This window comes from Uloborus diversus, chromosome 7 (assembly GCF_026930045.1).
Source record: "Uloborus diversus isolate 005 chromosome 7, Udiv.v.3.1, whole genome shotgun sequence".
NCBI lineage: Eukaryota > Metazoa > Arthropoda > Arachnida > Araneae > Uloboridae > Uloborus > Uloborus diversus.
In genome coordinates this window covers 43916681-43936502 of record NC_072737.1, presented here as the reverse complement: position 1 = coordinate 43936502, position 19822 = coordinate 43916681, and the positions used below count along the sequence as shown (strand labels likewise).

At 34.3% G+C, this 19822-nt stretch overlaps 1 protein-coding gene across 1 annotated transcript; it reads left to right on the top strand.

Moving 5' to 3' along the window:
• Positions 1 to 1661: 1661 nt before the first annotated feature.
• LOC129226676 (protein NYNRIN-like) lies at positions 1662 to 3366 on the top strand. The gene is made up of 2 exons (XM_054861306.1): positions 1662 to 2104; positions 3312 to 3366. The coding sequence occupies exons 1-2, from the start codon at positions 1662 to 1664 to the stop codon at positions 3364 to 3366; spliced, it is 498 nt and encodes a 165-aa protein (XP_054717281.1).
• Positions 3367 to 19822: the final 16456 nt, after the last annotated feature.

The window sequence follows — 19822 nt, the reverse complement described above, 5'->3', positions numbered from 1 at the left end:
ACTACATGCTACAGCAAGGTTTGTGCCGCCCTTCCAAGAGCAGTTGGGCCAGCCCACTACACCTAACCCAGAAAAAATCAGGTGATTGGAGACCTTGCGGGGACTACAGGGCCCTTAACAACGTTACGGTTCCAGATCGTTATCCGATACCATTTCTAACGGATTGTAACCATATACTGCATGGAGCTAAGATTTTTTCATCCATTGACTTACTGCGAGCGTACCAGCAAATACCGGTGCATGAAGCGGACATACCAAAGACCGCCATAACCACGCCTTTTGGGCTATTCGAGTTCCCCTTCATGCCGTATGGCCTTTGCAATGCAGCACAGACCTTCCAACGTCTGATAAACACTGTGTTGCAGGGATTAGACTTTCTTTTCTGTTATTTAGATGACATATTGATTGCTTCGAAGGATGAAGAGACACATCAAAAACATCTGTTCCTTCTCTTCGAGCGACTGAACGAGTATGGTCTACGCATTAACCTTTCTAAATCTATTTTTGGTGTAACACACATCCAATTTCTCGGATATGAAATCAGCTCCGAGGGAATGAAGCCTTGTACATCCAAAGTCGATGTCATTAAAAATTATCCCGAACCTAGCTCTGCCACTAGCCTGAGACGGTTCCTGGGAATGGTAAATTTTTACCACAGATTCATTCCTAAATGCGCTGGCATACAGCAACCACTCACCAAGTTACTTGCTGGCCATAAAAAGAATAGCACCAAACCTCTTCAGTGGACTGACGAAAGTCGTGAATCGTTTTCCAGGCTCAAGGATGCCTTATGTTCGGTGACTCTCTTATCACATCCAGATCCAGAGGCTCAACTGAGTTTGGTAACGGACGCTTCAGACATAAGCATCGGAGCCGTCCTTCAACAAGAAATCGCTGGATTAAAAAAACCACTTAGCTTCTTTTCAAGAACTCTATCCCCGGCACAGAGGAAATACAGCACGTACGATCGTGAACTTCTGGCCATTTACAGTGCAGTTAAGCATTTTAGATACTTACTAGAGGGAAGGCCTTTCGAAATCTATACGGACCACGAACCCCTCACATACGCTTTTCGACAAGACTTGAACAAAGCCTCTCCCAGACAAGCAAGACAATTGAGTTATATTGCTCAATTTTCAACGGATATTCGCTACATCAAAGGAGAAGAAAACATTATTGCTGATACCCTTTCCAGAATTGATACAATATCCGCACCATCTCCAATCGATTACGCAGCTATTGCAAAACTTCAAGATGATCACGATTTAACAATTTTGAAGAATAACCCAAGGCTGAGAATGGTTAAAATATCCATTCCAGAAACTGACGAATCCATTTATTGTGATGTCTCCACCAAGAGTAATCGACCCTACATCCCTCCAAACTTCCGACGACAGTTATTTTCTTCTATTCATAACCTATCTCATACAGGGATTAGAAGCACAAGAAAATTAATTACAAAAAGATTCATATGGCCAAATATCAATAAAGATTGTCAGTTATGGTGCAGGGAATGCGTGGAATGCCAAAAATCCAAGGTACAAAGACATACCAAATCAGCTCTTATGGACTTCAAGGTTCCTACCGAACGTTTCCAGCACGTTCACATTGATATCGTTGGACCCCTGCCACCATGTCAAGGTTTTAGATACTTACTAACGATGATTGATCGTTTTTCGAGATGGGTTGAAGCTGTTCCTATGGCAGATCAATCAGCAGAAACAGTTGCAACAGGCATGATCTCAACCTGGATTTCACGCTTTGGAATACCGCAACGTATTACGTCTGACCAAGGACGTCAGTTCGAAAGTCAAATCTTCTCATCTTTGAGCAAATACTTCGGGTTTCAAAAATCCAGAACAACAGCCTACCACCCACAATCGAACGGACTGCTTGAGCGACAACACAGGACTATTAAGGCAAGCTTGAGATGTCATTTACAACAAAGCAAATCTTGGGTTGACGCTTTACCTTTGGTTCTCCTCGGATTGCGTTCTGCACTGAAAGAAGACATAGGATACTCTTCGGCCGAGCTCCTTTACGGAAGTCCTCTACGTTTACCCGGAGAGTTTGTTGACACCATTCCTAATGTCACGCATTCAGAGTTTGTACAAAGGCTACAAAGTATTATCCGCAACCTAAAACCTTCTGCAACGACTACCCATGGTAATACGAACGTGTTCGTTTCAAAACAGCTTTTGAATTGCTCACACGTTTTCGTCTACAATAATGCCGTCACTTCATCTTTGCAACCAGTTTATCTTGGGCCTTATGTTGTGAAACATCGGTCACCAAAGTATTTTGACATTGAAATCAATGGAACTGTCAAAAGAATTTCAATTGACCGACTGAAACCATGCTTTATCGTAAAGGACAACGACGAGAAACCCCTCGAAAACCAAAGACACAGGGATTTCACGGATCAACCCACCCAAGGTGCATTTCGAGAGGAAATTTCACCGCCGAGCAATCGCACTCATACCACACGCAGCGGAAGGATTGTCAGGTTCCCCCCTCATTTAAAGGATTATGATTCCTAATCGTTTGCACTAGGGAGGGAGTGTGTAGTGAAGTGAAGTCACTGATTCCTGCGAGCGAGCAACTCAACTCGAGCGGAGAGCAGGAGTGGAACAAAAACAATTCGGCGATCGAACAGACGCGTTTGATTTGGTGTGTATCATTGTAAGATTAATAAATAATATGGAGTCAGATGATAGTGTTTACTGAATCAACCACAACACTAAAGCAAATGCATATAAACTGCACATGGACGTGGTATGAATTTCTGTGTATAGATCAACTTTTCGAAATAGAATTCAAAATGTTTTGCTCGTCCACATTGCCAGTCATATTCTGTATATAAAACTTTGTCAAACTTAATGAAAGTAAAAAATATTGCAGTACTAAGACTTTTACGAAAAGAAGTAATTGCAATTTTGCGTGATAATTCTCCAACATAAAAAGCAGAAAAATAAAATAATAGTTTAAAAAAACTAAAAAAATACGCTTTCGTAGCAAAATGAACTAAAAAGTGAAAAGTAATCTTTGGATGATAGTAGTTGACCAATCACTTAATTTTAATGTAATACAAAAAAGCGTGGGGGGCGTCTTATCAGTTGTCTTAAATTTCTTCCATTTGTTGTCCAAGCAAAAATGTAAATAGACAGCACCCCACGCTTTTTTTGTATTACATTAAAATTAAGTGATTGGTCAACTACCATCATCCAAAGATAATTTTTCACTTTTTAGTTCATTTTGCTGCGAAAGCGTGTTTTTTTAGTTTTTTAAACTATTATTTTATTTTCTGAAAGTTTGGAAGAATACCAGGCATACCGAATGATTTTATTAAAAATTGCCGATGGATGATGGACTATTGCATGTATTTTTATGCAGTCTTCACGGGTATTTATTTTTCTATTATTTTCAGCGAGACACGCGCAATTTTGTATACGCTATATTAGATTACTTACCTGTCTATAAAAATAGACGTTGCAAGGTTGAACAAGTGAGGTGCATTTTGGTGAAAACAAGAATTCTTCAAGAGGTATCGAACCCGGGATGGATTGAACGGGGTATTTGTGGAACATACATGAAAGAAAATCATTAAGATTTAAGTAGCTCTAATGTTTGAAGTTGATGATACAAATTAAAAAATACTGTTGAATTTGCAAGAACGAATAGAAATAATCACGCTTTTTATTGGTGTGGTGCGGATGATATTGGAATAATTACTAAGGATGAAGCGATTAATTAAAAAATATTAAATTTTCTCAAATTATTTTAAAAACTAGAAAGTCGCCCGTCAAAGTATGACGGGTGAAAATTACTTCTACATTTGAACGAAGCTACTGCTTGTTTGGTATAAGACTTCATTTGATGCGCATCTTATCAGGCTCGAACATTACTCATGAGATCAATGGCGCCGGCTTGCCCGTAAGAGAGCGCTGTAGTATAACCGGGGGAAATCATTTGTTTATATTAGTAAACGTATTATTTCTGGTATAAGAAGAGATGCTTTTTCAATCTTTAACTTAAAATTTCATTGATATGGTTAAACGATGTGTAGTACAGGGTGAATTGATGCCGGAACGGCGTACCAGATCTGTTTTTCAGGGAAAATAGATTCCCTTTTCAGGTAAAGCTGGTCCCAACTCAGGATTCAACTATTTCTCATTGGCGTTCACTTCTCGTAAAATGCATCCCTGAAGCACAGGGGACTCCAAAGCATTGTGGGGCTTGGATCTCACTTTTAGTAAGTCGGGCCTAGGGATTACGCATACATTTTTTGAGACATGTAATGTGAGTTGATATCGAGAAGGCTTCAAACATTACTCTTCTTTTAAATTAAAAAAATGTCTAAGAAGGAAACCTTGCTATTTATAAATTATATAGTATTTTACTGCATATTTAAAGGAGATATTTAATGGCGCAATCGTCAAGATTTCAACAGTAATCGTTTTATTCTCATAACATCGGTAAGACTGCAATACATTTTCCCTCTTTTGATACTATTTCGTTATAGGATTGACTTGGTGAGTTTTCTCTTTACCTTAGCGAAAACTGAAAAATTGCACTTACATGATCGTCGGCGAAAACTGAAAAATAATGCTTACATCGTCGTATGTTTGCTTCTTGTTCTAATTTAACAAAATTTACACACTTTCAATTTTTATTTATGGCTCGATTAATTTATTCAGCTGATTATGTCACATAATAATGTAGAATTGAAATTGATTTAGCGAAATAATTTAACGAGATTTCTCTTATTATTTTAATTTCTCGTTTTTTATTTGGCGAATTATTTTACTTTGTTTTGATGAAAAATCCACGAAAAAGACAAAATAACATACTGTTTCGACAAATAACTAAATTAGATCATCGAAAGCATTGAAAGGTTTATTACACATAGTTTTATTGCATATATATTTATTAAAAGTTTCAATGATCCTCCCAGTAAATGAAACCACCCACGAAATTGAATGAAAAGTTTCGTAAAATATAAAAAAAAATCCGCTAAACAAACTATATTTGACAACAATAAAAGCTTTATTTTATTGAAACAAAGAACCAAATACGAGGGCAACAAATAAAATGAAAAATAATCGTCAAGATTTGAAATGCATCGTGACGCACATACAGTGGCTACCAAAAGTGTTCGTACACTTTGAAATTTTGTAGTAAAACCAAAATAACGCAAAACTGAATTCGAATATGAAGTCCAATTTTTTTTCACATCATTCCTATGCCATTCTGAATAAAACCCAGCAGTTTTTTTCAAAAAATTGCCAGATTTTATTTTTGAAATTTGACAAAAAACGAAGAGACAGAGAAAAAATACGCCACAAAAATCATCGTATACACTGAAATATTTTCGAATAAATTCACGATTAAAATTATCATATGTGGTTTTTTTATTGTTTTTGCATTGTAATGACACTGTAAAGTCATTTGCCTTTAATTTTTTGTTTATTTATTCATTAATATTCTGCTTATTATTTTTAAATGGCAGATATGCGTAGAAAACAACAAACACGAGTCGAAATTTGATTTTTTTCCCATCACAGTAGACATAAATTGGTTTAAAATGTCTCTAAATTAGTTAATTTATACCATTCTATGGTGAAGTGCTTGATAAAATGATTTAAAGACAAGAATCGGATCGAAAACAAGGTAAGAAAAGGTCAACTGGCAAACTTAACAAAGCGTGATCGGAGGTTTACAGTTGAAAAAATTATGAAAAATACACATTTGAGTGCTGAAAAAGTTTCTTCAGAATTGAATGAAACATTTTATGTTTAATTTTCATCTAAAATTGTTCGCCAAGTTCTCGGATTAGCTAGATTAAAGGGGACCTCTTCACGCAGAAATTTTCTTGTTCGTGCAAAAAACAGTGAGCTTACGCTATCCGTCGTAAAATCAATGATAAATAAACTCAAAATGTTTTGGAACAACGTCTTACTTATAGATGAAAATAAATTCAACATTTTGGGTTAAATTGTTGTATATCTGTCAATAGAAGAAAAAATGAGGAATTTAATCTTAAGAACTTAGTTGGATCAGTTAATCAGGACGGTGAAGGTGTTCTTGTGTGCGGGTGCATAACTGCATCAGGACTTGGAAATTTAGAATTTTTAGAAGAAATATTGAATCATGCTGTTCATTTAAATATTTAAAAAAAAAACAATTTTTAACAATTAGCCCAAAATTTAGTAATCGGAAACAGCTTTGTTTTTTATCAATATATACGATGTAACGATGAGAAGTACACGTTTGCGTTTGGTGCCTCAAAAATTGTCCTTAAACTCAGAAATATCTCCTCAATCGACAGATTTAAATTTAATGGAACATATTTGGAGATATCTGGCGGCTAGATTACGAAAATACACTATTGAAACGAAAAGCGAACTAGAAACAGTAAGACTCGAAGAGCGGCTGAACACTTACTCAGAAATTGCATAAAAAAAGAAAGAAAAAACAATGAAATCTATTCCCAGACGTTTAAAAGCTGTTGTTGATACTGCATGATATTCTACTAAATAATAACTTTGTAAAAAGTTAGATTATTTACCATTTTTTTGACATTTTTTCTAAGTGTACGAAGACTTTTGTGAGATAAAATTTCCGGCAATTTTTGTTTTTTTTTTTTTAAATTATGTTTTAATGTTTTATTAAAAATTTTCACGTAGTTTTGTTAAAAATAGATCATAGATCTTATAATAAAATAATTATTCAGAAATAATAATTCTAACTAATGGATAATGGCCAATTTCATTGAAAGTCGTAGGTGTACGAACACTTTTGGGAGCCACTGTATATGTAATTCTTTAGTGTCATAAAATATAACAGCATTATATTTCTTGCCATTTAACATTCACATTAAAATGATGGGGAAATTATCTCCTCGCGAAGCATGTGAAATTGGCGAAAACTTTTTCTATTGCTAAAATTGCTGCCGCCAATGTTTTTTCTTCTGATACTTTGATGAAACTTTTATTGTTTTTTAATTGATTGATATTTGGCGAATTTTTTTACACTTTAATTGATCTTTGGCTGGATTACAGTAACGTGGTTGCTTCCTAATTCTGTTTAGTTTTGATTTAGTGAATTACTAAATAGCTTAATTTAATTTTCGGATAAATTACTTTTTTTCATTTTAATGTCGCTTTTTATGCTACTTAATGGCTTTTTTTTTGAGCAATCACGATTGCTTATTGTTCTCATTTGACCGTCTTTGATGTCCGGTCCCTCTTTCAGCTTGGACCAGAAGCCTCTGCAGCACTCCTGCCCATCGTTCTCTGCAGAAACGGCTCCTCTGGTCCTGAGCTCAGCTAAAGAAAGCTCTTTCTACGCTCTATACCTGAGCGCTATCCCTCGAATTCCACTTCTCCTGGTCGGTGGCGTTCATGATCCATGTCCTACACACACGCACGCTCATACACACACACACACACACACACACACACACATACACCTACGTGCATAATACACACAGGTTTACACACACACACAACTATACACACGTAACCGCCCAGGAGGAGGGGCAGGCTTGGGGGAACAGGCGCCGTTTCTGGCAACAATAACTCCAATGAGTAGGATCCTGTCGCAGCTCGTGATTGCGAAACACAGAATTTGAATTCAAAATTTCAGAATTCAAATTAATTTACTTTTTTTTAAAATTTGATCTTTAGCAAATAATTTAAAAGTTTGTGGAACTTTTCATGTTTTTTTGTGGCATAATTTATTTATGTGGCGAAACTTCTTCCCTTGAAATTTCCTCACAATAGGTAAGTATTTGAATACCGTTTACCTTTTTAACAGGTTTGTTTTTATTTTTTAAATTGTTATTATTATTTTTATTTATTTATTTTTTCAACAAGCTAAAGTTTAGTTCTAAAAAAATTAGAAGAATTTTTTATTATAATTTTTGTAAATGCTGGACTGTAGGTTTATAAAAATCTTTAAATGAAAAATTGCCATCTTTTCCTTTTTTTGACATTTTTACTGGCCTGTTTTTCCTGGTGAATTCATTATTGTTTCAATGTACTTTGAAATGATTTAAATTTCTTGTTCTTTAACTTACAACGTAATCCCTAGTGATATAAATTGTAATGTATAATGATCGATACTAACGATCAGTTTCATGGCAAAAATTTTATTTGATATGTTTTCTACATAATTTTCTTAAAAATAATTGTATCTTTATGCCTTATTTTGAGCATTTTATTAGAGTTATTCACCATTTTCATAATACGTGTTTAAAAAATAACTAATTTTGAATTAAACTTTAAAGTAAGGGAAAAAATGCTGAAAGATTTTGAATGTTTCCATAAATGTATTTATCAACTTGCAAAAATATCCGGCGTTGCCTGGGTCAGTAATAATTATGAGAAACAATCGCTAATTTCATTTATTTTCTGTTTTAACTGATAAATATATTTATCAATTGTGCTTGATGATGCATATGTAATTAGTTTTTGCATAATAAAACTAAAAGAGTATTTTTCCTTGATACAAATTATTGAGCATAGTTCATACGTTTAATAGACAGTATGATTTCGTCTATAAGATGTAATGTTTAATTTTATAATATTACGCATAATTTCCTTTCAGAACCAAATTTCCAATATTTGTTTTTTATTAATTGGAAGCAGAGATTACCCCCCCCCCCAAAAAAAGGGGGGAAAAACAGTATTTCCAAAACATTTTATTCACATACGTTTTCAAACAAAAAACTTCTTTTTAAGCTAGTTTGAAATTGTTATTTAATGTATAAATTGCAATAAATGCTAACTCCTATTTATATTTATTGAAGGTTTGCAGTTACATTACTTAAATAATTTTGAAAATGCTTCTTTGCGAAAAGTTGGAATAATTTATCTAAGTTTTTTCATACACGGAGTTTACATTGATTTAACTAGATAAACATCTTCCTCAGCTTATATTCATGTGATTCTGTTTCAAAACTTAATATTTCTTGAAACGAAAGTTTCATATTTTTTCACTTTTTACCTAAAATATTTTTTCAAACACTTTTCTCCAGGAAGAAAAATCCGCTTTTAAATTAACTCAAATACTTTTGAACTCGATTTTGAATACCTATTCTCTTTAAAAATAAACTTATCTGATGTTTATATAGTTAAAAGTTACCACAAAATCCAACAGATGTCGCTGGAGTCTGACCCGGTTTTTTGCTTGCTTGATTGATTTCATACCACAACTTTTATTGAAATAACTGAGCCTGATAAGACGCGTATCAAGTGAAGCCTTGGTTAAACATTACCAACACATATCATCAAATTATCATGTCGTGGCGCGAGTTTCATTGTTGAAACACGAGGATTACCCGATCATCGGTAATTGTATATGAGGATGTTTCAAATCCTATGTTTTTAATCATGCTCTTTCAGAAAAAAATACTTTTAAATTACTCATTACATACCCATTGAATAAATATATATTCCTTATCGGATTTTACTTGGTGGGAATTATGCGAGAAATTTCGGATCTAGGTTTCATTTTGATTTGATTGCCTTGATAATTTGCAATGGGGTCGTTTCCAAAATTTTAAAAGTATTTTTTTCTGAAAGAGCATGCTTAAAAACATAGGATCTGACCTTTTTTTTAAATAATTTGTTTAAGTACAATATTTTTAAAAAATTACTCAAATCGGCGCGCTTTCAATGTTTATGTTTCTGTCCGATGATATCACAAATGATGAAATTCCATTCTGTGTTGCCATTCACCGAGCAAAATATTTGATTCGCATCTTTACTCACGTGTATTGGCAACGATATGGTTGATAGCAAGCGTAGCGCGCAATTTTAATTCGCTTCTTGATTATCATAACGTGGAATCGCGGTAGAAAGATGCGGCAAAGTACATCATTTGTGACGTCATGAAGACCACGCCTTGTTTCAAAAATCGGACATTTTAAAAAGTTAATTAAAAATAATTGTTGGGAAAATAAAAGTATTTTCTGGGTCCATGTTATTTATTTTTTTGCTTATTCTATCAATTTCAGTGACAAGAAGTAGCTATTACTTTTGACTGAAGGAAACAATCCCATTATTACTATTTAAACTGTCTTTTGCTCCACCGTGTTGCTTTCCTTAACGACTTAACGTTCCAAAGCACACACTTCCTTGCATTGAAACTCCGAAACATGTGTCTGGAATGGAGTTGTTTCCTTCAGTCAAAAGTACTACTTTTAGTCACTAAAGTTGATGTACTTTGGCGCTACTCCACTGGCACGCTGAATGTTTATGCTTGCTGTCTACCGCGTTACCAGGTTATGATAATTCAGAAGCGAATTAAATACTGCGCTCTACGCTTGCTATCAACCATATCTTTGTCACTGCATGTGAGTAAAGAAGCGAATTAAATATAGCGTCTTGCGCTTTTGGCAACAGTGAATGGCAGTTTATTATTTGTGATGGCATGTGCAGAAGCGTAAGCAATGAAATTGCACTCGTTAAAATAATTTTTTAAATTTAGTAAACTGTCAAATAATTTAAAAAAAGTCAAATCCTATGTTTTTAAGCATGCTCTTTCAGAAAAAAAAAAATACTTTTAAAATTCCGGAAACGGCTCCATTCATTGCTAATCTGTGCCGTTGTTAAACACCGTTGCTGTGAATCGTGCATAAACTTTTTTTTACTTGCAGAAATCTTAGCAGTGCTTTGCGGAATTCTTGTTTGGAAGGAAACGTTGTGTGAGATGGCAAAACAAGAAAAAAAAAAGAACTATGCCACTGTTTTGTCCGCTGAAACTTTCCGTGCATTCCGTCGCTCCTTCTTGTCAACCTTCCCAGCTTTCTCCTATTTCTCCCACGGCGGGTCAGAAATGGAAAATAGGAATGAAAATAATAAATAAAATTCTTGGTTATCAGTAGTGAAAGGGGGTGGAATATTAAGATGAAATGCAGCACGCCATAAATGTTCTGAACGGAATTTTCGGCCCTTTTCACTTTTTATCCTTCCTTTTCATGAGAGGCATATTTCGCAGGTCAAGGACGAATAAAGGATGCCAGGATGATGACGTCAGAAGTCGTTTTGCTATTGGCCAGTTGGACCTGCTGCCGAACGACCAAAACTAACTTTATGAGTGTGGCTTTGGAATTCGAAGGCACTGACAGTCATTACTTACGTTGTGAAGTTGAATCATGTGGGCCATATCTAGCTTTGCTTCTTTCATTAATAGCATTTTTTACTGATCTTATTCTTATTATTGCATAATATTTTTAGGGATATTTTTCTTCAAATAGCCAAATGGAGGGAATAAAAGCGTCCATATTTCGGAAAAGCATCAAATATAGTGCTTCAAAATGAATTTAATAGACATGGAGTTCTATTTTAGCGGATTTTCTTCGAACTTACATTGAGAAACAAAATTTTGATTTAAAAAATATCGACATTTCGTGAAGTACGTAGACAAAAGGAAGTGCAATTCAGTGAAAAATAAAAATAAATCAATGCTGTTATAGCCTTCAATACGTAGTTGTTTGTCATTTAAAATGAGTTAGTTTTTCTTTTTAAAATGTTGTTGATCCAAAAATTTAAATATCATGCAGATTTTCCCCTTATTCATATTTTGTTTTTAATTTTTTATTTTCGAAACACATGCTAACATCATTTGTTACCTGTTGCAAAATCTCTGCGGGTTTTGACCGTCACTGAGGGCTTTGAAGCAAACGACAGCCGATTCTCCGGCGCGGTGTTCATGAACACATGGATTTTTTCCGCTCCAAAAATCTTTTTTTCTCTCTTTGAAAAGAGATCTTTTCGAAAGTTTTTGATTAGAAATGTTGGAAAATGAACTATTCGTCTGATTTGAAATGCTTTCTTTATAATCGTATTTTCCTGACTTTAAGCCCCATCGCTCTTCACCAGAAGTAAGCGAAAACTCACATTCTATTTTTATTTATCTCTTTTCTCGGCATTTAGAACGCAATCGTAAGTTTGTATGAGCTTTGCGCATGTTCATGATGTTTATTAAAAACTGAGATTCTTTACTAATAACAAAGCTGAAAGTCTGGATCTCTGTCTGGAAGTCTAGATCTCTGTGACGCGCATAGCGCCCAGACCGTTCGGCTGATTTTCATGAAATTTGGCACAATATTAGTTTGTAGCATGAGGGTGCGCACCTCAAAGAGATTTTTCGAAAATTCGAGTTTGCTCTTTTTCTATTCCAGTTTTAAGAACGAGCAAAGGACGGGTAAATTATCGTAACATGGACGAACAAATTACCATAACGTGAAAGACTAAATTACCATAACATGGGTGAGCAAATTAACATAGCAAATTGGCGTGAAATTCATCATCCATTTTTTGTAAATATACAGGAGAATCAACCTTTAATTTTCCACTACGGGCAAAGCCGTGCGGATACCTCTAGTAGAAAATAAAACGAGTTTCTATAGCACTTTTAACACAGAACACTGAATCAAAATACCCGCTGACGAAAAGTTAAATGAACCGTTGTCACACTTAGGGTAGGGTTCATTTCTTCCAGAGTTTGATGTCTCAACTGTTGAATTGTGCGTCGAATTTAATAAGATATTCACCGCATTCCCGCAGAGATGCTGCAACAGGTTATGGGTAGCGTTAGCAGAAGACTCACCGAGCACTTATGGATGGATGGTGGACATCTTAAAGAAGTTATCTTTTGAGAACGAAGAGATTTTTGAGTTTGAAAACGAAACGCTTTTATGTTTAGAGTGAGTTCCTGCCTGTTTTAAGTTAAACCAATCAATCACCCTTAATGGCGCTTTTAAGATAATGCAGCATGTTTAAATAATTTTTAGAATTGAATAAAATTTTTTGTGGCGTAGGGGGTCTGTAGGGGCCACTTTTTATCAAATCAAGCAAAATTGCATGAAATCTAAGAGCACCCCGATGGGAAGTCAATGTGACCTCCCAAATTTTTTTTATTCGGCAAATTTGGTGACAGAATAACAAAACTATTATTTTTTTTATGATACCTAATGAATCTCCTACTTCTCATTGGATGTCGGTATGTATCTCCGGATTATCCGCTGGGCGGATTATCGGAGAGCCAATTAAGAATCACTAACATGTATTTTCATAGCAAAAAAGCGAATACCAACGGCTGTTTTTTTTCTTTTTTTTTTTTTCGAAAAATTAAATTTAAACTCAGTTGCTTTTATTTATTAATTAATTTGCTTATTCATTTACTTATTGTGCTTTCTTCATTGTACATACTCTTGTTTTTTAGTTGATGGTAAGCTCTGTTGGACAAAATACAAAACATTTTTCCTGTAATGTATATATTTTCACTGTTTATAGAAAGAATTATGCAGCAATACAGCCTAGTTACTGAGGAAGAATAACTTTTACCTTATTAGACCCTCATTTTAGCCTTTCTACGGATTTACGGATTACCCGCGATTTTCATTATCCGCGGCTCTTGTGCCACTCGATTCCACGAATAATCGGGAGTTTTACTGTATTTTATTTTATTTCTTATTTTTTTTATCATTCGTTAAAATTCGGAGCTTCATTCGGTGAATTGAGGAATTTCTTCCCTCTCAAAAATTTAAGTTATGTGTGCTCCTGACAAAAAGACTAACCTTCAGTTTTTTTCTGTTTAAAATATAACATTTTATTCATAGTTACTCTTACTATGGCTTATCTTTTGTTTTTTCTTATCTTTCTTCAAACGTAAAGATTTAATTAAATACATTATTAATTGAATTTTTCAACCAGTTTTATTCAGTTTCGAAACACGCAGGACCAACAAAAGGAATTGTATATTGTGCAAATGAATTTCATTTTTAACAAAAACTACATTTTAGTGTGCGACAATGAGAATAATGCTTCCTTAATTGATTAACTAATTAAAACTTATTAGAAGAGTGAAGCAAAGGAAACATATTCAATAAAAATCAAATTTGGAACAAACAACGTACAGAAGTTAACACTTACATTTAAGTTTTAAAGGAAAAAATTTCATTAAAAGACGAAATTGCCAAGAGTGGGCGTTTATAATGAATCTTAGGTAACCATAACAACGAAAAAGTATTTCTCTTTTCAGCGTAAAACTTTAAGTTGCTTCCAAACAAATTACATGATAGGGGAAAAAAGAATCAGCACCAAAAAGTCTATTAAATAATGTTTGGAGGATAGTCTATAAGTGATTAAGAGCAGTAGCACAATTTGAACATACTTGTATCTCACTTAAAAAGTAAATATGAAAAATTGGGAGAACAATAAAGTGTTTTCCCCCCCGAAATATATTATAAAGAAAAAATATTAATTATTCCATAGACTAATAATAAGAGTAAACCGAGCTTTCCCAGACTTGTTGATAAAAAAAATTGGTTCATGGATACATCATGTGACTGGTGGAAGGCTTGGCGAAAACTTTGGCAGTATGGTTGCTAAATGGCAACATTATCTATAGTTTGGCACTCGACATGTATTTTAAGACGTAATGTGTTTTCATTATAATTTTTTTCCAGGTGCAGAGATTGAACTGTTTTTCTTTTAGTTATGCATTATTTTGACATTAGTAATTAGTTTTTGATCACAGTTTTCAGTAACTTTTATTTCATTAGGAACTGCTACGTCAGCGTTGGCATGAACGTAATGGCGTAAACGTTTTGCGTTAACGCAAAAATGTACTAATCGGTATCTTAAATTGAAATTGTAGGTAAAAATCTTACCGTTTGCCGATTCTTTTTGAGCGCTTGAATCTTTAATTGCTTAGAGAGTTATTGAAATTGACTGAAGAAAATGCAGAGTACTATCTAAACGAAAAACTCACTATATTAACAAAATATCTACAACTTAGAATAACAAATTTACAAATCTGACTCCATAAAAGATCATTCTTCCGTGCTTCATTAATTCTATTTATTTTATTTCTCGCGGGCGTTGATCATCTGCTACGATCAACGCCCGCTGTTGCTAGGATATCCACCAGTCACATGGTTTGGTTTATGAGCAGCAAAAGGGTTGCCATAGCTTGGTCTATTCTTATTATTAGTCCATGAATTATTCAGAAAGAAACAATTAAAACATTATCATGCAAACAAAAAATAAAAATAAAAGTATTTTTTAAAGATTGATTTATTAGCTTGAAACCTATGATTTGACTTAAGCATGGCTCGACTAGATTCCGCTACGTTTAACGGCTATAATAACGGTTTTCAAAAAAGCTTCCCATATTATAAAAATCCGAGAGGTTCCCAATCTGGCCCACTTTGGTGCTGCGCCGCATTGCTTACAATGTCCATGGCAACGCGCATGCGCAGCAAGTATATTGCATTCAAAACCAATCGCAATAGACTTGTGGCGTATGCGCGTTTTACGATATTATTTTCGCGCCATTTTATTATGGAATTATAAACAACTAGCAAAAATACCCGGCGTTGCCTGGGTCAGTAATAATTATGAGAAAAAATCTTTACTTGCTTTTGTTTTCTGTTTTAAGTGAAAGAATTTAAAACACATCTTTTTGACATGATTAAAAACCGAGTTTCTTCCTTTCCCATAAAACTAAAATAGCAATAAATATAAAGAACAAAATAGTATTGATTTAGAAACGAAAGCACTATATTTAAGCATAAATAAATTTCCAAAACATGAAATAAATCTTCTCATGTTTAAAAAGATTAATCTGTTGATACTTTTTTTTTAACATGGAGTCTAAAACCTTCTCTGTATGGCTATTGAAGTACGAAGTTTTTAAAAAAATGTAGCCGCGTTCGTAATCCCCCTTATACTTGCTTTAGTTATTTTGGGAAATTTCAATCATTGTGGGCTCTTGGTGCGATTTTACCGAATTTGCGGGAATCGTTTTGGGATACCTTCGATGATGCTCCCCCCTTCTTTCCTTACTTTGTAAAACGATATGATATTAATTTTCGTTACAGAGATATTATCGCCAGATGCTGAGATACTTTTGGTCACCATAAAATGGCGCTAAAAAGTTTCATCCGAAATGTTTCCAAAATAAGTAGTAAAATTTGGCAATTGTTTGAAATTGTGCAAAAAGGAAAATTAATGGAAGTTTTTGTGCTGTTTATGGATTTGTCTAATTTAGTCGCTGGATTATTTAACACAGTAAAAAAAGTTTTTTAAAGATTCTTCGATTGGCGATATTTTGTTTACATGGTGAAAGCTGAGAAACATTATGACGTAGTCTTCGACTTCAAAAACAGCAAAAATTTTGGTAATCAGCTGGATGATTGGATAATGAGTAAATATTCAATCAGCATAAATAATAATAAAAACCATTAATTACATTAAAGTTCCGTTTAAATGGAAAATCATCAGCCAAAATCATGTATTATTTGCCAATCTTGTGCAAAAATCTTACTTCAAAATTTGACTTGAGAAAAGCTTTGAACAATCAAGAAAAGCAAAGAAAGTCAACAATACAACAATTGTCGCTATCGACAGGGAGTTGAGATGATACACTAAATACTGTATTGAGTTGAGGAAAGCCTTCGAACATGGAACTAAAAAGCTCATAACTCGTTTTTTGTTCTACTTAGAAATTTCGAACAGGTGCCATCTTCAGCAGAAAAATCAGAGCTTTCGATGGACATATAATGTAAATATGTGCAAGTATTTTTTCATCCCTATATTAGAGAATTTACACGAAAATTGTATTTTATTGCCCCCCTAAGGGGGTTTGCCCCCCATAACGGGACGAAAATTACCCTATGTGTTATTCTGATGCATAAGCTATATTACTGTCAAGTTCATCACCAAAATCCGTTCAGTAGTTTTTGCGTGAAAGAGTAACAAACATCCATACATCCATACATCCAGACAAACTTTCGCATATATAATCGTAGTAAGATGTTAGTTTCTCTACCGTGCGTTAGTTCTGTGTTTTGTGATTTGCGAGGTCAACAGTGTAAGAATATTATGCAGTTTCAGCGGTAGAATGTTTTCAAAAATAAGCTTTACTTATTAACTTTACTTTTACTAACTTTACTTACTAACTTTACTTTTACTAACTTTACTTTAACTAACTTTACTTACTAAACCGTACTATAACTTTACATTTATGCTTTACTTAGCTTTTAGGAATACGTACTGACATTCCCTGCCAAGTCTATTATGGATTACTTTTTTGTAATCAAATTTTCATTCCTTCAGAATTTTTCTAAGTTTACAACACGTATTTGCATTAGCGATCCAATTTTTCGAATAACTTCTAGTTCATGTTTTACTCTTTAAAATTCAGCGCAATTCAGAAAATTCTAGCTGTTGATTTGGTTATGGTATTTTTATTTCTTATCAATCTTATATGATGGGAATTAGTAGCCTGAAAATTTGTACTTAGATGAAGAGTTTTGCTTTTTTAGGAGCTTTTCCAGATAAAACGTGATTTTACACGAAAAAAAACTCGTTTTCTAACGCAAGATCAGTTTGAGTTAAGCCTTGCAGACAATTTGTAACCATGACGACGAAAATTAATTTCCCTAAATAAATGTTCAACCCAACGAGCTAGACTTATTCTCGTCGTCATCGCAATATAAAAAAAATCAAAGGAACATCAAAAATGGTCAAATGAGGTAAAGTAATTCGTTATTGCTCATTATTGATTAAAAGAAACAAAACCAGAAAACAATTTACTCTAGTCAAGTGCAAAAAGGTTTCGGAAGATGTTGCTATTAGTTTTTCCACAAAAAAGAAAATTTTAAAGGAAAATAATCTTCGACTTTTCTAAGTTGCATATTTAGTCATATATTACGTATAGGTTGACATATTTAGACGTAGAGAAAGTCTGTCCAGTGCAAAAACCCTGGAAATGCTTTTCAAGGAAATAATGTAACATTTAAAAAAAAAAAAAACCCGGATCTTAAAACGTGTAAGCAGGAGCGGGTTGGATCCCCTAAGACGGTGCTAACCTTGGCTCCCAAAAGACGCAGGGGGAAAAAAACCCTATGGCGCGCAGGTTTAAAGAAAAAAAAAAAAAAAAAAAACAGGCGGGGTCGAACTAGACTAGCAAACCGTTAGTTCGACCCTGCGGTCCAAGCTAACTAACCGATAGCAATAATCGACGATTTAATTTCTAATTTCCATAGAGTTTCAAGTTATATTCTATGCTCTATATTTTTCTTATTGCTGTGTTAGTTCATAAAATAAATGACAAAAATTCTAGTTTTTACGTTCTACCCATTTCATCGCATACCACAAATAGATACGAAAGCGGGTTTTAGAAAAGTATCTTTACTTCGTAATACTTTTTTGTTATACTAACTGCATTTAAGTGGCGTGCATTATTTTAATATATAAAAATCTCCTGTGCGGACGTCTATCACCATAAGGCTTTTAAACGGCTGGTCCGATTTTGATCAAATGTTTTTTGTGTAATTAAGTTGTGGCAAGCATGGTTTCGAAGCGCGATGGATCGAATCGGAAGCGTTTTTGTTAATTAATTAATTAATTTAAGAGAGAGAGGGGGGGGGGAGTGCCTTCATTTCTTGAAAGCAACGATTTTAGGTCCCGTGAAATATTTTAAAGTAAAGTACTGGGAGGTTCACGCAAAACGTGTGACCGGATCGGCGCTTTAGGTTTTCCTTACCAAATGATCAGAAAGTACCGTACCTAGCAACATTTGTTTCTCGGCTCAAATCCATTTGAGTTTTGGCAACAACGTCAAAAATACATTAAGGATTATCAAACTAATCAGTACATTATTAAAGGAAAATATGATGGAATTTAAAGACGAAACAAATTTTATTTTCGTCCAGATAAATTAGAACAGGGTAATTCTGTACACAAAAGATCAGTGCAGTGGAAGATCTGGGGATATTTCGATAATTGGGAATCTGGCGATCTTCCTTCATTGGCGTCAACTTTTGGCTCCAGCGCCTGCGCAAGAGGTATTTTACTTTGCAAATCTAAACAAAGAGATCGGAAACATCTATTCACGTAGGGTTGCTATAAATCAGCAGGGTTACCAAAATAAAATTATTTACGCCGAAAATGAGACGACCGTGCCAGATTCCCAATTATCGAAATATTCCCGAAGATCTTTATTACTTTCTTCTATATCTAATATATAGAAGAAAGTATTGGATTCGTGCAAATTTTCGAATTTCGAATTTTGACGGATTCGAACGTTTTGAGGTGTGTTGAGTCCATTTCGACTATTTTTGGAAAATGTCTGTCTGTCTGTGTGTGTGTGTGTATGTGTGTCACGTCTGTGTGTGACCAGTTTTTTGTGGCCGCTCTACAGCAAAAACTACCGTATGAAATCGAACGAAATTTTTTACAAATATGTGCCGCTATGTGAACTTGTGCCCATTGGTTTTTGGCGCGAATTCCTCCAAGGGGGGTGGAGCAATGGGACGTTTTTTGAGTTGCGCGTACTTGCTATTCCTCAGGAAGTAACTGGCGGAATCAAACAAAATTTGGTCCATGTGTTGCCATTAACAGGAACAGGTGCTGATTCAATTTTGGTGTCAATAACTCAAACGGGGGTTGAGCCATAGAACATTTTTTGTCGTCAATTGTGACTGCTGTATCTCAAGAAATAATGAACGGAATGAAAGAAAAATTTATCGGCAAGTAGCCCTTAGTGGGTATAAGAGCTGATTTTATTTTGGTGTCAACCGCTAAAAAGGGGGTAGCGCAATCACCCGTTCTTTTTTTCCATTGTGAGTGCCCTATCTCAAGAAGTAATGCTACGTTCTGGTTGAAATTTGGAATATATGTGAATCCATATGTAAACAAGCTTCGGTTCAATTTTGACGCCAATCGCTCCAAGAGGTGTTGATTTTTTTTTTTTTTTTTTTTTTTGCGAATAAAAATAGCTTTATTAATGAAACAATAAGAAA

Coding starts and splice junctions, on each gene's coding strand:
- LOC129226676 (XM_054861306.1), top strand. CDS start 1,662: ATGATTGATCGTTTTTCGAGATGGGTTGAAGCTGTTCCTATGGCAGAT. Junction 2,105..3,311: donor CCTAATGTCACGCATTCAGA/GTTTGTACAAAG, acceptor ATTTTCTGAAAG/TTTGGAAGAATACCAGGCAT.